The sequence below is a fragment of the Pelodiscus sinensis genome, chromosome 14 (genome assembly GCF_049634645.1).
Source record: "Pelodiscus sinensis isolate JC-2024 chromosome 14, ASM4963464v1, whole genome shotgun sequence".
Classification (NCBI taxonomy): domain Eukaryota; kingdom Metazoa; phylum Chordata; order Testudines; family Trionychidae; genus Pelodiscus; species Pelodiscus sinensis.
In genome coordinates this window covers 39,309,516-39,326,444 of record NC_134724.1, presented here as the reverse complement: position 1 = coordinate 39,326,444, position 16,929 = coordinate 39,309,516, and the positions used below count along the sequence as shown (strand labels likewise).

At 50.6% G+C, this 16,929-nt stretch overlaps 1 protein-coding gene across 4 annotated transcripts in view; it reads right to left on the bottom strand.

The window, feature by feature from the left end:
* CCDC33 (coiled-coil domain containing 33) overlaps positions 1 to 16,929 on the bottom strand; it is a 225,859-nt gene that overhangs the window by 70,767 nt on the left and 138,163 nt on the right. For 2 of the 4 annotated variants that reach the window (XM_025183619.2, XM_025183621.2), the window contains exon 11: positions 16,570 to 16,743. The exons of the other annotated variants lie outside the window; for them this stretch is intronic. In XM_025183619.2, the coding sequence (XP_025039404.2) occupies positions 16,570 to 16,743 (174 nt within the window). The remainder of the gene's footprint in view (positions 1 to 16,569; positions 16,744 to 16,929) is intronic. 4 annotated transcript variants of the gene reach the window in all.

Genomic DNA, 16,929 nt, shown 5'->3' with positions numbered 1-16,929 from the left:
ACAGACTCCAAGTCATCGTGAGTCCGCCCTGCCCTTGCAAGCTGGTCCCATGCTTAATGACCCTTACTCCCCAAAAACACATTGTCAACATTTAATTTGTTTAACTTTGCCTTCTAGTCCTTGGAATTTCTTATGCCTTGGTCTGCAGAAGTGAAAGGCAACCCGTCAATGGAGCCATGTAGATTTGTTTATTGGGCAAAGGGAAATGAAGCGGTGATTTAAATAATCGCCGCTTCATTTAAATTTACATGGCTGCCGCGCTGAGATGACAAACAGCTGATCAGCTGTTTGATGTCGGCAGGGGAGCGTCCAGACTATCGTGCTGAGCTGACAAACAGCTGATCAGCTGTTTGTCGGCTCAGCGCGGCAGCCGTGTAAATTTAAATGAAGCGGCGATTATTTAAATCGCCGCTTCATTTCCCTTTGCCTACAACCCTCATCTACATGGCTCCGTCGATGGAGCCATGCAGTCTAGACACAGCCTCAGTGTATTCCATCTGTTGAGCTCAAACCATTTATAAATGTAACCCCACTCAACTCTGCTGAGAGCTGGTCACATTTCCTGATTTTTGCAGATGGTAAAACTGAGGCCAGGTGACCTGCCCAGTGTCTGACAAGAAGCCTGATCTCTTGAGGTCTAGTGCTTTGTCACAAAGTACAAGGCCATTCCTCTCCCTCCCCCACCCCAGTAAAAACAGTATTGTTTAGCAGCTGTGATACTCTCTATACTTTGCAGGAGCAGCCTATAATCCCCATTTGCATATAACTGTGATATTGTATATAAAGCATGCCATGTGAGGTATTGTGGGAAAAGCTAAAAAAGACATTTACCTATTTTGTAACTGGTGTTCTTCGAGATATGTTGCTCATATCCATTCAGCATAGGTGTATTTGCCTGCCACATGCACCGGTGTGGGAAGATTTTCCCTAAGCAGTACCTGTAGGGGCCAGAGTCCCCAGCGCCCCATGGAGTGGCACATGCACACCCTGCTATATAAGGTGCCCCCCCAGCCCCTCCCTCCTTAGTTTCTTCTTGCTGGAACTCCAACAGAGGGGAGGTAGGGTGGGAGTTTGAATGGACATGAGCAACACATCTCGAAGAACACCAGTTACAGAAAGAGAGAACTGTTTTTTCTTCGAGTGCTTGCTCATGTCCATTCAACATAGGTGGGTGCTAGCAGTGTCTGTGGGAGCGGGCAGAAGACTCAAGAACATGCCGATTGGAACACCACTCTACCAAAGGCCACACTGCTTCTCGCATGCTGCATGATCGCATAGTGGACTGAAAAGGCATGCACCAATGACTATGGTGCTGCTCGACAGATCTTGTGGGTCAGGACACTCACCAGGAAGGCTGCAGATGAGGCCTGGGCCCTAGTCTAATGAGCTTTGACCAAATCCGGGGCCGGAACGCTCATGAGGTCATAACACATATAGATGCAGGTGCTAATCCATCTGGATATCCTTTGGAATGACATAGGATAGCCTTTCATCCTATCCACATAGGCCACGAACAGCTGTGTGGACTTACGGAAGGGCTTTGTTCTTTCCAGATGGAACACTAGGGCCCTCCTGACATTTAGAGCATGTAAACTTTGTTCCTCATAGATTGTATGAGGCTTTGGGTAGACGACCAGAAGGAAGATGTCCTGATCCATGTGGAATGCAGAGACTACCTTCGGAAGGAAGGCTGGGTGCGGCCTAAGCTGCACTTTATCTTTGAAGAAGATTGTATATGGTGGCTTCCATATGAGCACTTGTAGCTCGGAGACCCTTCTAGTCGCCATTACGTCGGGTAGGGGGTCCGCCTTCATGGACAGTAGTGAAAGGGGGCAGGTGGTCAGTGGCTCAAACAGAGGACTAGTGAGCCTAGCAAGGGCCAGGTTGATATCCCATTGCCGGAGAGGGGCTGGTGTTTGTGGAAATGCCTTTTCCAGGTCCTTTCAGAAGTGATGCACAAGATCATGTAAGAACACCAAGTGCATCTGGACTGGCAGATGGAAGGCCAAGATTGCCACTAGTTGCACCTTAATCAAGGTGAGTGTGAGACATTCTTGCTTCAGGTACAAGAGGTACTCGAGGACCAACTGAAGTGGAGCATCCATGGGAAGATCTCCTCTCTGGGATGCCTAGGCAGCAAACCGTTTCCACTTTGCCATGTAATTGCCTCACGTCTAGAGACCAGAGCTACTAGGTGTTGGCAAGGAGTAGTGCTGAGGAGAGTGCAGGCATGGACATAGTGAGTAGCACCTGATGTGATGAGAACCAGATTGAGAGACACTCTCTCTACCACTTGGAAGGCCTCTGGAGTGGATGGAGACTGGATCAGATTGGGATTTTCTGCCTGCGCCAGGGACTAGTCCTTGGAACATTCTGATGGACAGTCCCGTCTTGCCCCTCTCCATTCTGGCAGGAGAGCTGTCCTTGGCAGACTGCTTATCTTTCTGTGGCTATGTGCCCAGACACCTGGTGCCAAGTCGGTGGTGCATTCCACACCGAGGAGGACATACTCAGAGCTGAATCAGAGTGCAGATCTTGTGGTGCTAGGGAAGACTCCATGAGAAGCTCCCTTCGTTGAATTCCCCTCTCTCTTATGGTCCTGTGGTGAATAGAAGTGCAAATCTTGCACTCGGAAGAAATGTGGGATTCACCCAAACAACGAAGGCAGTCAGCACGGGGGGGGGGGGGGGGGGGGGGGGATCATGCCAACAGGGGACTGACTGCTAACTACTCTACTAAAACCTGAAGAAAACTTTTTGCAAACCAATTGAGGGAATGATAGTGCTATAGCTAGAGCAGGTACAGAGTATTCCCAGCACCACCAGAGGCAGCAAAACAGAAACAGAGGAGAGAAGGGCCTGGGGGCGCCCTATAAAGTGTAGCACGCCACTCCAGGGGGCTCTGAGACCCAGGCCCTATGGGTACTGCTGAGGGAAAATCTTCCTGCATGGGTGCATGTGGTGAGCACTCACACCTATGTTGAATGGACATGAGCAAGCACCTGAAGAAAAATCTTTTCAACCCCTTGATGAGATGCAAGAAATTGATAGGCCACCAACCATCTCTCTCCCCCAGGCAAACACTCCATGCACGGCAAAGAAAAGCCCTCCTACAGCTGGTCTTTCGCCAGGCTCATGGACTGCTGGGACCCCGATCGGGTTTCCCCTGTTATGGGAGGAGAGGGGGCTAGTATATTGTTCACAAGCTGTAGGACTAATAAAGCTGCAGCCTGCTGTCACTATGCTCTACAAATAGCTTCCCATGTGCAGCTCTTAGCAGAGGATCCAGGTCCAAACATTTCAGGTTGGTTTGGATCCATGGAAATCTCCCTCCCCATATATACAGGGACCAAATCTTCCTAGGAAACACCCAGTGGAGAAATACCCGTGACAGACCAAAGGTCTCCTTCAACAAGTACATTACACTTCCTGTTTTCATTTTCTCCCTGCAGTTGCACTCCTGGGCTCCTGCCGCGCTGGACGCAGAAGAGCTAAACTCTGTCAATAGGCATTGGCCTGGAGATCATGACTGGCCCTGCATGGTTCAGATGGGGTGCAGAGAAGCCACAAGAGCACCTTTCCTTCTAGACACAATCAAACGGGGGAAGTAATACAAAGATAGTGCTGCAAAGTTAGTCTGGGCCCAGAAAAGTACAGGGGTGTGCATGCTCATGCCACCACTCCAAAAATGCCAGTGGGGGGGACTACAGAAAAATGCATGATGCCCCCTTGCTAAGAGTGGCAAAGCTGCACCAGGGTGCTTTGCCTTACAGACCCCGCTGGAAATCTGGCTGAGTCAGGGAGAGATCCTCTGGTACTGCCGTGACTTGGCAGCCTTTTTTCACTCCACCCAGTGACTTAAAAAGCCCTGAATGGGCCCAGCATGTGTAGGAGTCCAGACCCATTCCTCTCCTAATCTCTTCTTGGTATTTATAGAGCAACAGTCACTAGGAAGCTGAAATGTCTTTGCTTAGATTTCTCAGCTTGACTATGGATGCTAGTATTTGCCATTAGATGGCACTGTGAGAGCTGCAGACAGCACTCCCCTGGCAAGCAAACACTCTGCACCTTTTCAATGGGGCACTTCTGACTGTGCCAGACCAAGAGACACACGGTAAAGCGGAAAAGGAGTGACCCTGCCATACCACTCTAGGGGTATATCACTCCTCACCGCTACCCAGCCCCCAGCCCATATGGCTGGCACTCCTCCTCTCCAACAGATAATGTGGTGATTAGAAATCAGCACAACAGATGGGCAGTTTTCACACACTGTACAGCTACATGGCACAGAACTGTCAAGAGTCCCAGTTTCAATGAGAGAAATCTAAGCAGCTGAATCTGCATCAAGATGCATGTGTCTAGGGCCTGACTTTTCCATGTATTTGGAGTGGTACACACAGCTGAGTTAATGTTGCCTCCACTGCCAAGGTAATGTATGTGATCAAATGTACACAGAGTAGGGGAAGATATACCAGTAGGGTGGGACTGACTGCCATTCACTCCCCAAGACACCTCTGCTGGCACAGCCCCCCCCAAAAAATCAGTCAATTCAAAGAAGCAAAACAAAGGAATTGGAGTCTGAAGGAACATAAGGATGGGAACTAAGTGGCAAGGCAGAAAGAAAATCCTTTAAAAATAAATACATTACACCAGCTTGAAGAGACTGGAAAAACTCTACTGAATCTTTAAATACCACTGCTAAATTATTCATCTCCGGCTTGAGAGCCCTGCAGCCTGTTACAAATCTATTCAGTGAGAGACAGACAGTCAGATGTAGCAGACCTGACTCCCCTCTCAGCCCAGCGGCATCGCACTGGCAAAGCAAACATATTCTGTTTCCTTTCCTTAACAGAGAATTCACTGGCATCCCTTCATCCCACCTGGCCATGGGAAAGGTTCTCTGAGACAGAATTGCACATGACAACCTAAGGCCATGAGCTATGCGCTAATGAAATATGCAGCCCACTCCTGCCACTGGGCCACATAGGGCCAGATTTATTGACGCTGGTGCATTTACACTGGCTAAAGATCTGGCACCCAAGCTTGTATTCCACTCCATGCACATCTTTTATATAAGGGCAGTAAGATATTTTCCATCTTATTCTCTATCCTTTTTTTATTGATTCCTAACATCCTGTTTCGTTTTTTAACTGCCGCTGCACACTGAGTGGATGTCTTCAGAGAACTATCCATGATGACTCCAAGATCTCTTTCCTGATTAGTTGTAGCTAAATTAGCCCCCATCATATTGTATGTATAGTTGGGGTTATTTTTTCCAATGTGCTTTACTTGAAATTTAATGTGGATAAATGTAATTTGCCATTTTGTTGCCCAGTCACTTAGTTTGGTGAGATCTTTTTGAAGTTCTTCACAGTCTGCTTTGGTCTTAACTACCTTGAACAGTTTAGTATCATCTGCAAACTTTGCCACCTACCTGGGCCACTTCCCCCACCCTTCCTGGGTACCTCCTTTCCAAAGCCTTGGAATAGGCCCTGTTGCAGGGTATCTTGGGTCTGTCTCCTGCGCTGCGCTGCGCTGCGCTGCGCTGCGCTGCGCTGCTCTGCTCTGCTCTGCTGGCCTGGCCTGGCCTGGCCTGGCCTCTCCTCTGGTCCGTCCCTTTTCTCCTTCCCTGAGGGAAGGTTTTTATTGTGTGCCCATAGCCTTAACTGGTGGCAGGTGCTCCACTCAGTCTACCCTCCAGACAGACTCTTGATGGGCTGCAGGTGTCCTAATGGCTGGGCTCAGTCTCTGGAAGCCTACTCTGGGAACATAAACCCACACACCCAACTCCCCGTGTAAGTCCTTCCACCAGGCTCCTGCAGCCCCTGCTCTTGGGCTGCCACACTAGACATGCAGAGGTGCCCCAGACACATAAAGTGGAGCACTCACGGGGAGACTCCCTGAAGAAGAACCAGTGTTGAGCAGTGCAAGGTAATACACAAGGGAAAATATAATCCCAACCATGCATACAAAATGACGGGCTTTAAATTAGCTGGTACCACTCAAGAAAGAAATCTTGGAACCATTGTGGATAGTTTCCAGAAAACATCGGCTCAATGCATAGTGACAGTCTAAAAACTAAAAAGACTAACAGAATATTGGGAATCATTAGGAAAGGAATAGATAATAGGACAGAAAATGTCATATTGCCGCTATGTAAAGTCATGGTATACGCACATCTTGAACACTGTATGCAGATTTGATCACCCCATCTAAAAAAAAGATCTCTTGGATTTGGTAACGGTACAGAAAGAGCAACAGAAATGATTAGGAGTAAGGAACAGCTTCCATATGAGGAGAGATTAACAAGACTTGGATTTTTTTTAGTTTGGAAAAGAAATGACAAAAGAATGGGTGGATATGTTAGATGTCTAGAAAATCATGAATGGTGTGGAGAAATAGAATAAGGAAATGTTATTTACTTAAAACAAGAAGCTCACCCACTTACATTTATAAGCAGCAGATTTAAAACAAATTGTTTCTTCCTAGGCAATCTGTGGAACTCTTTGCCAGGAGATGGTGGAAAGGACCAAACTCTAACAGGGTTCCAATAAGAACAAAATAAGTTCAAGGAGGATAGATCCATCAAGGCTATTAGCCGGAATAGACAGGGATGGTGTTCCTAGCTTCTGTTTGCAAGAAGCTGGGAATGGGCAACAGGGGATGAATCATTTGATGATTGCTTCTTCTGTTCAAGCCCTGAAGCACCTGGCATTGGGCACTATTGGAAGACAGGACACAAGGCTAGACGGACCATTGGTCAGATCCAATCTGACCATTCTGATCTTAGATAGAGCCCAAATGTACCTGCCCCCCTGCTGTAACCTGCCGGATCCCATTCCACTTCCATAGTTGAGATAGAGCCCAGGAGTCCTGACAGTCTGTCTCTCTGCATTTAGTAAGAAAGTAAGAAAATATATGAACATTTTAAGACTAACCAGTGTCCCTTAAGTGACTTGCCCCAAGATGTCAGAATGTTACTATCAAAGCTGAGTGGGTCTAATATTTATTTTAATTTTCTTTCCTTTATATATGAATTAGATACAGTGCTCCTGTCAGCTACCTGCTAAGTTATCTGCCAAAAAAAATCTAGAGTTTTCCAGTGCCTGAGTAGCCCTAGAAAGAGGTGATGTGTGTGTGGGGAGAGGGTGAATGGAACCAGTCCCCCCACCATTTGCTGCTTGGCTTGTACTGAGCATGCTCAGTAACAATGCTGAAGCTGCTGTCCTCAGTCTGCCCTCTCATGCTCTCACTCTTCCCCTCCCCATCAGGGCATGCACAGGTCAGCCCCCTCCTACCAAACTCTGAAATGGCGCCCCTGCTCAGTGGGCCACAGGTCTGATCCAGCCTGGCAGTTCCTATGTGCTATGTGTGCCCCAGAGAGCACATCCCCACCGTTTGCCCTAGGAAAAGCTTTTCAGCAGCTGAGCTCCTAAGATAAGAGCTCAGAGCAGCTCTGCTTTTCTTGGTCAAACCCTCCAAACCCTTTGAGCATGGGTCACTCATAATAGCACTCGGGCGGTGCATCACCTCTCTATGCCCTCTATATTTTAATTACTAAATGGGGTGCTCCCACATACCCTCCCCCCAGCAGGTACCAGGTGCCTCTGCAGTTGTGAACAAAGAACTGAGCCCCCCGCTCCCTTCCCTGAAGGAAAGGTCTTGGTGACAAACTTCATCTCCTACTGGGCACATCCAGCCACTGCAACAGTTAAACAGAATTTAGCTCCATGGATTATTGATGGGCTGATGAATATTTAAAGCCGTGTGAAAATGGCCTAGTTCTACCATTTCCTTCTCTTTCCCCATGTGGTGAGCTCTGGAGCGCTCTGGATAGCAGTGGAGAGGGGAAAGGAAGGGACAAGTGGAGTGGGGAGAATATACAGGGCACATCTTGGGAAAGGCTTTTGTTGGGGTTTTGGGATTAGAGGGATCAAAACCAGGCTCTTTAAAGAGTCTAAAATCAATGTCCCCCACAGGATCCTGGCAATGCATCTACAATGGATCCATGATCACACTGCAGAGGTGGGTGGGACTTGTCAATCCCTGTTACTCAAGCTGGGCTGTGGCGGTGAGGCTGGGGTTGTGCACAGACTGGAAGTAATCAACCCCAGCATCCCTGTCACCAAGCGCAGAAAGCCTGTTCCCAGCAGCTCCCAGAATGGAGCTGAGGCATAGGCCATGTATAAGTCACAGTGAGCCATGATTATTTTATAGCCTCAGTTTCCCACCCTCTCTTTCAGTCACTGCTTCGGCAGCCATTAAAAACATCCCCTTGTGACATGCAGGCTTTCCTGCGCACGGTCCCTCTCCTACATGTAGACATGGCCCAGTTCTCAGTGCTGCTCCTGCATAGAGCTACCCACAGTCACTGCTTCTTCCACAGCTACTCCAAAGGCCAGTGCCGTAATTGTTACCTTTCAGCTCCTGAGCACTTTGCATTTCAGAGGGGCTGGTAGGGTTGTGCAGATTGTCCATGCATTCCCCTGCCATAGACATGCAACCATCTCCTGGGAGGAACATAGCAGCTCTTTAACAGAGTCAACTACATCACACAGCCACTTAGGAAGAGAAGTGAAGAAGAATGCATCGAACTGAAAGAGCTGCAAAGATCTGACTCCTGAGTTGGAACCACACCAGGGCATGAGGGCTGACACCCCAACCCTTCTGAAAAGTACCAGGAGACTTCAGATGACCACAAGAGTTCAGGACCTTAGTTTTACATCTCGTCTTTTGCCCCCTTCTGTCTGTCTGTGAGGGTAAGTCTACACTACCACCCTAGTTCGAACTAGGGTGGTTAATGTAGGCAACCGAAGTTGCAAATGAAGCCCGGGATTTGAATTTCCCGGGCTTCATTTGCATCTTGCCGGGCCCCGCCATTTTCGGACTCCGTGCCCGCGGCTAGGTAGTTCAGATTAGGCTTCCTATTCCGAACTACCGGTACATCTCGTTCCACGAGGAATAACGGTAGTTCGGACTAGGAAGCCTAGTCCAAACTACCTAGTCCGTGCCGCGTGTAGCCGCGGCCACGGAGTCTGAACTAGCAGACATTTAAAAATGGCGGCGCCCGGCAAGATGCAAATGAAGCCTGGGAAATTCAAATCCCGGGCTTCATTTGCAACTTCGGTTGCCTACATGAACCACCCTAGTTCGAACTAGGGTGGTAGTGCAGACATACCCTTAGAGACATCTGTTGTAAACTCTTGGGAGCAGGGCTTCTCGTTATGATGTTTGCACAGCACCTAGCACATTACGGTCCCTAGTCTCCAGGCACTACACCAATGCACACATTTAACAGGCACTCTCCAAGACAGCACTTCCACTGACATGGCCTCCCGCACCAGCACACCCATCATCACTGCAGTTAGACTTGAGAAGCTCCTGTCTCCACAGTTCAGGGCCTTTCCTTTCCCCCCAGCAGGCGTGTGTCACCGGTGGGGTTTGCTGCTTTCTGCCCTTATTCCTTGTGTTGCTGATAGGTGGGCAGGCAGGAGCCTTCTGAGTGCTGACATGAATCAATGGGCTGACGTGCCATTCTTACCACTGAAGAAGCCCACGGCTTTATCGTGCTTCGGCTCCAGAGCTCCAGGGAGTGGCACATGAATCTGGACATTGCATCAAGTTCTCAAAACTGCCAGGATTACTACAGCACAAGCCCTAGAGGGTTTCTGTCCCGGTCAATCCATCTGGGCCTCAGGCCACTGAACTCCTGGGTTACTTTCCCCCGAGGCTCAGCAAGCACTCAAAAGGTCTTAGCCCAAGGGTGGAGAACCTTTTTCAGTCAGGGGCCACTGACCCACAGAAAACTGAGTTGGGGTCCAAGAGTTCAACATCCACCATGAGCCCGGGGGCAATGTGTGGGGGGCAGCTCGGCACCCTGGAAGGAGTGGGGCCAAATGTGGAAGGGGCAGGGCCGAGAACAGTCGGCCCTTAGTGCCGTCCAGACTTCAGCATGCCTCTCCCAGCCCTCAGAGCCACACAGAGTAGCGCTTCTGAGTCAATTCAGAGGGGCACAGAGCTCCAGGCACTGCTCCCAAGAGTTTACAACAGATGTCTCTAAGGGTATGTCTACACTACCACCCTAGTTCGAACAAGGGTGGTTAATGTAGGCAACCGAAGTTGCAAATGAAGTCCGGGATTTAAATATCCTGGGCTTCATTTGCATCTTGCCGGGCACCGCCATTTTTAAAGCCCCCGTAGTTTGGACTCCGTGCCCGCGGCTACACGCGGCACGGAGGAGGTAGTTCGGATTAGGCTTTCTAATTCAAGGTGGAACGAGGCGTAACGGTAGTTCGAATTAGAAAGCCTAATCCGAACTACCTACTCCATGCCGCGTGTAGCCGCGGGCACGGAGTCCGAACTACCGGGGCTTTAAAAATGGCGGCGCCCGGCAAGATGCAAATGAAGCCCAGGATATTTAAATCCCGGGCTTCATTTGCAACTTTGGTTTCCTACATTAACCACCCTAGTTCGAACTAGGGGAGTAGTGTAGACATACCCTAAGGGACTATTCGACTGGTCGACCATCTGATAAACAAAAGCTTGTCAGATAGTCGACACTAGTCGACTAGTGGCTCCCCGCTTGCTGCCTCTATCAGAAAAAGGCAGTACGGGGAAGAAAGAGGAAGAGGTGCGGGGAGGGAAGACTTAAAAGCTGGTTCTCCCCTGCTCCAACTCCGTGGGAGGGGGCAGAGGTACAGTGACAGCGTTCCACCTTTGAAATGTACAGGACTTCCCACATTTCAAAGCAGAAGCGCCTGCATGGAGCTCAGTATCTGAAATGCACAAGAGCCCCTGCAGGGGCTCTTGTACATTTCAAAGGCAGAACACACTTGGCACTTCTGCCTTTGAAATGTAGCAACGGCCAGGCAGCTCTTGCTACATTTCAAAGCAGAAGCGCCCTCATTGACTAATCAAATAGTCAATGGAAATCCCATCAACTATTCAATTAGATTAATCTAATTTTAACACCGCTAGTGCCTACCCATCACCAGGCCTGGAGGCCAAACACAAGCATAATCTCCCAAAACAACCCTCACTATTCACCTGCTCCCAATGCTTCCAAGGTGGGAGGCAAAAAAACCCACAACACCACCCTCACTTATATAGCCCCGCCTGGGGGGCTGGTTCTGGCTGGCGCAGAGGCTCAGGACTAGGGATGTAAACAACTAGTTGACTATCTGATAAGCAAATGCTTATTGGATAGTTGACAGGCTAATCAACTAGTTGTTTCCTCCCTCTTGCTGCCTTTGAAATGCTGTGTGACCCCGGGCTCCATGTGGCACTGCCGATTTGAAACATCATGGGGAGCATGGGGCCGGGGGGGACTGCTTGAGTCCCCCGCTGCCCCATGATCTCCGCAGCACTTTCACCTTTGAAGTGTAGCTGCAGCCCTGTGGCTGTTGCTACACTTCAAAGGCGGAGGTGCCCTTATCGACTAATCGAACAGTCAATGCAATTGCTACAGTGCTAGGCTCCTCAAAGTCCCATTTACCCTCCCCACCCTTCCCAAGCCACATGGCTGTGCTGATAGTGGGTAAGGGTGTCTCAAACAGCAGGGCTGAGAGCTCAGCTTCCCATCACACTGCATGTCCCCAATAGGTCAGCCTGCAATGAGCCTTAGCTTCCTGCACACACCCCTTCTCAGCCAGGAACTCCTGGCCTGAAATATTGTCAGCCATGCAAGCACATTAGGGAACCTGGCCCTCCCTTCCCCCAGCAAGTTCCCCCTGCAGGTCTTCCCCTCCCAGAGCGTCACTGTCCAGAATCGGGTCCTCCAAGGGTCAACAGCCACATAGAGAACCACAAAGCTTTCGGACTGCTTGGTATCTTCCCAGAGTAGCACCAAGCACGCACTCCCAAGGGTTGAGAACTCACACTCCCCTCTGGTTTCTTTCCCTCCTTTTGCCAGGACAGTGACCCACAGAAGCCCTTTGCCCTCAGGTCCCAGCCCCATTCCCTTTCTCTAGGGACCACCTGCTGAAGCTACTCCTGGACCTGACTCCTGAGTCCCTGCAAAAATAAGGGATTATCATAGAATACTAGGACTGGAAGGAGCCTCGAGAGGTCATCAAGTCCAGTCCCCTGCCTCCATGGCAGGACCAAATACTGTCTAGACCATCCCTGATAGACATTTATCTAACCTGCTCTGAAATATCTCCAGAGATGGGGATTCCACAACCTCCCTGGGCAATTTATTCCAGTGTTTGACCACCCTGACAGTTAGGAACTTTTTCCTAATGTCCAAACTAAACCTCCCTTGCTGCAATTTAAACCCATTGCTGCTTGTTCTATCCCCAGAGGCCAAGATGAACAAGTTTTCTCTCTCCTCCTTATAACACCCTTTTAGATACCTGAAAACGGCTATCATGCCCCCCCTCAATCTTCTTTTTTCCAAACTAAACAAACCCAATTCCTTCAGCCTTCCCTCATAGGTCATGTTCTCCAGACCTTTAATCATTCTTGTTGCTTTTCTCTGGACCCTCTCCAATTTCTCTATATCTTTCTTGAAATGTGGTGCCCAGAACTGGACACAATACTCCTAACCAGCGCAGAGCAGAGCGGAAGAATGACTTCTTGTGTCTTGCTCACAACATACCTGTTAATGCCTCCCAGAATCATGTTTGCTTTCTTTGCAACAGCATCACACTGCTGATTCATTCAGCTTGTGGTCCACTATAACCCCTAGATCCCTTTCTGCCATATTCCTTCCCAGACAGTCACTTCCCATTCTGTATGTATGAAACTGATTGTTCCTTCCTAAGTGGAGAATTATACCAATTGCCAGGGCTCGACAAATGCATTCACCCGCTCGCCCGTGGCGAGTAGATTTTTCCAGCTGGTGAGTGCAGGGGCGGACTGGCCTGGTGGGCCGTTGTGACGGGCTGGCTGAAGCCCGCACTACGGGCGGCGCGGCCCCATCCGATCCGCCAGCCGGCAGAGGAGCACAGCGCTGCTGGGAAGGGGGAAGTGCGGCGATTCTTCCCACCGGGCTGCCTGCGTGCAGCTCCGGCGCGAGGAGGCGGGGCAGGACACCACGACGCTGGCGTGTCCTGGCCCCACTGATTTTAAAGGGCTGCGGCAGCTCAGCTCTAGCCGCGTGTCCCTAAGAGCTAGCTGCGGCACACGGCGCAGCCAGGGCCCGCCCCTCCGGCTCCAGTCCTGCCACGGCCCCAGCTCCCTTTTGTCTCCGCGCCTCCCATGCACTCCGGAGCCCCTGCTCTCCCTCTTCCCTGCGACCCTTTGGCTCTGTGCCACCCTTACACCCCACACCCTGCTCCCCCCGATCCCTGCCCCCCCAGCTCTGTGCTGCCCATTCCCTGCACTGCCCCTAGACCCCGATCCCTCTGCCCCTCCTGTTCCCTGCGTCCCACTCCCTGTGCCTCCACCGCACCCCCACACCCTGTTCCCCCCGATCCCTGCCCCCCCAGCTCTGTGCTGCCCATTCCCTGCACTGCCCCTAGACCCCGATCCCTCTGCCCCTCCTGTTCCCCGTGTCCCATTCCCCGTGCCTCCACCGCATCCTGCTACCCCCGATCCCTGCATCCCTCTGGCACTGTGGCTCCCATTCCCTGCGCCACCCCCGTACTGCCCCACTGTTCCCTGCACCCCTCCGGCTCTGTGCTGTCCCTGCACCCTGCTCCCCCTGTGGGTCAGGAGTGAAGGGTGCTTGCCCATAGGGAGGGGCTGGACAGGGCAGGGAAAAGGCTGCTGTGACTCAGCAGCGAGTGAAAGGGGGAGTTCACTTGAATCGCCTTTGCCTTTATGGGAAAAAAATGAAAATGCTATTTGCTATTTATAGGGCTAAAATGCCAGGACAAAAAAGAAAACAAACAAACAAACAAAAACCCCATTGCAAAATGCAAACGTGTAAAAGACAACAGCAAGGGGGGGGGGGGACACAAATGTTTTGCTTGGGGCAGCAAAAAACCTAGAGCTGGCCCCTGGGGAGGGGAAGGGGTGGAGCTGGGCTGGGCTGGGCTGTGGGGAGGGAAGGGGAAAATATAGGGAAGGGGCTTGTGCTGAGGGGAGGAGGTCAGGAGGAGAAGAAGAAGAAAGGAGAAGGCACCAAGGCACAGGGGTGCAGGAGAGACAAATGCCAGGGGGACAAGTGCAGACAACGAGGAAAAGGGCAGGAGGGGAGGTGACAGTGGGAGGGGGGACAGGGTGATGCTGGGAGAACATACGAACATAAGAACGGCCGTACTGGGTCAGACCAAAGGTCCTTCTAGCCCAGTATCTTGTCTACCGACAGTGGCCAGCACCGGGTGCCCCAGAGAGGGTGGACCGAAGACAATGATCAAGCGATTTGTCTCCTGCCATCTCTCTCCAGCCTCTGACAAACAGAGGCCAAGGACACCATTTTATCCCCTGGCTAATAGCCTTTTATGGACCTAACCTCCATGAAATTATCCAGTTTCTCTTTAAACTCTATTATAGTCCTAGCCTTCACAGTCTCCTGTGGCAAGGAGTTCCACAAGTTGACTATGCGCTGTGTGAAGAAGAACTTTCTTGTATTAGTTTTAAGCCTGCAACCCATTCATTTCATTTGGTGTCCTCTAGTCCTTATGGGAACTAATGAAGAACTTTTCTTTATTCACCCTCTCCACACCACTCATGATTTTATAGACCTCTATCATATCCCCCCTCAGTCTCCTCTTTTCTAAGCTGAAAAGTCCCAGTCGCTTTAGCCTCTCTTCATATGGGACCCGTTCCAAACCCCTAATCATTTTAGTTGCCCTTTTCTGAACCCTTTCCAAGGTCAAAATATCTTTTTTGAGGTGAGGAGATCACATCTGTACACAGTACTGAAGAGATGGCGTACCATAGTTTTATACTTCCCCTTCTCCTTCTTCCCCAGCTTCCCCCTTCCAGCTCCCTCCTCCCAGGTTTCCCCCTCCCCTCTTCCACCCTCTCTCTTCCCCTGTCCCACCTCCTTTTCCCAGTCTCCCCAGAGGTTAACCCCTCCCCCCCAGTTTTGTTAAATAAAGAGAGTGTCTATTTTTGAACACGTGTCCTTTATTTTTTACATCAGGAAGGGGGGCTAGGGAGGGGTAAGTGGAAGGAGGTGAGGGAGGAATGGGGCATGAGCCCCTGATGGGGAGGACTGAGGTGGCTCTGCGGGCTCCTCGGGGTGGAAGCTCTCCTGCTGGGTCTCCTGGATTCTGACAGCCCCCCGATTGACCCCCCTGGATGGCAGCCTGCGGCAAGTACAGCCGGGCTGATGGCCGAGTGCTGTGATGTGCTGAGTGTGGGTACTCAGGGCACTCCAAGACAGGACTGCTTTGGTGTCCCTCATCGAGGTAGACAAGCAAGCAGGGAACCCTGAGAACTGTCTGTCCGGGGTGGGGGTCGGGTCCCTTTAAGCACAGCCCTCGGCTAGCCTGAGGCAGCAGCTCCACGCTCTAACTCCTAACCTGATGCCCTGCCTGGTTTCGGCAGATGGCACTGGTTTCGGCCAGCCTTAACTTCGGTTCAGGGTCCACTCAGTGTGGACGTGCTATTTCGAATTAGCAAAACGCTAATTCGAATTAGTTTTTAGGTCTAGATGCACTAATTCGAATTAGCTTAGTTCGTATTAACTAATTGGAATTAAGTTAGTTCGAATTAGCGCTGTAGTGTAGACATCCCCTGAGAGTGGCCAGGGGAAGGAGTGAGAATCCCACAGCTGACAGGTATGGCTCACAGAGCACCTTCTCGGTAACCCCTGCAGTTAGATAACAAAGCCAACAAATGCACACGCAGCAGAATCACTTGTGCTGCCAGTAGCTATCCCTACAAGCCTTTGCAGAGGGGAAGCAGCCCAGTCCAGCGGATACAGGGCATGAGCTGAAGGCTATCTAATTCCCCTTCACTCTTCTCTTCTGCAGACTAAGCAAGCCCAGTTCCCGCAGCCTTTCCTCGTAAGGCATGTACCCTAGCCCCCTACTCATTTTTGTTGCCCTCTGCTGGACTCTTTTCAATTTGACCACATCCCTTCTGTAATTGGGGGCCCAAAACTGGACTCAATACTCCAGATGTGGCAACAGTGACAAATAAAGAGGAATAATCACATCCCTTGATCAGCTGGCAATGCTCCTACAAATGCAGCCCAATGTGCCGTAAGCCTTCTTCAAAATAAGGGCCCACTGTTGGCCCAACTTCTCATCCACTGTAATCCCCAGGTCCTTTTCTGCTGAGCTGTACCAGTGCTTGGGATTCTTCCGTCCCAAGGGCAGGACTCTGCACTTGTCCTTGTTGAACCTCCTCAGATTTCTTTTGGCCTGACCCTCCAATCTGTCTAGGTCACTCTGGACCCTATCTCTGCCCTCCAGCGTATCTACCTCTCCCCCTAGCTCAGTGTTATCCGCGAACTTGTTAAGGGTGCAACCCATCCCCTCATCCAGGTCATTCATGAAGATGTTGAAGGGACTAAGGGAAAGAATGGTAACCACTAGTAGGTCAGAGATGCATTCAAATCCAGCACAGGGCTAAGAAAATCTCATTGACTAACAAACAGCAGTGCCCCTTGTGCCACGGTCTGAAGTCCTATGTGGGTGATTGGAGCCAAAAAGGAAGGGAGAGAACTTACTTCATCCGGGGGCTGAGGTGTGAACTGTGATTTGTCCCCTTTGACAGAAGCCTGCCGTAAGAGAGAGGAAGATTGTGCCCAGGACTCTCTGATTGCCCCAATCTTCGCCAGGAGTTTGGGATCCAGGTTGGGAAGCATGTCAGTGTTGGACGGGGTGAGAAACGTATCTGGTCTCTGGAGAAAACAAGAGTAGTATGGGTTAGACGGACAGAGCTTGGACGCTGGCAATGGCTCAGAGCTGAACCACGCAGAGGGCTGGGTTCTGAATGACCCATATTCTCGCCTGGGTTTGTTTCTTAGAAATCAAGAACCCGGGTGCTGATTGTCTATAGCCCCAAAGCCTGCAACTGCCTCCTGAAA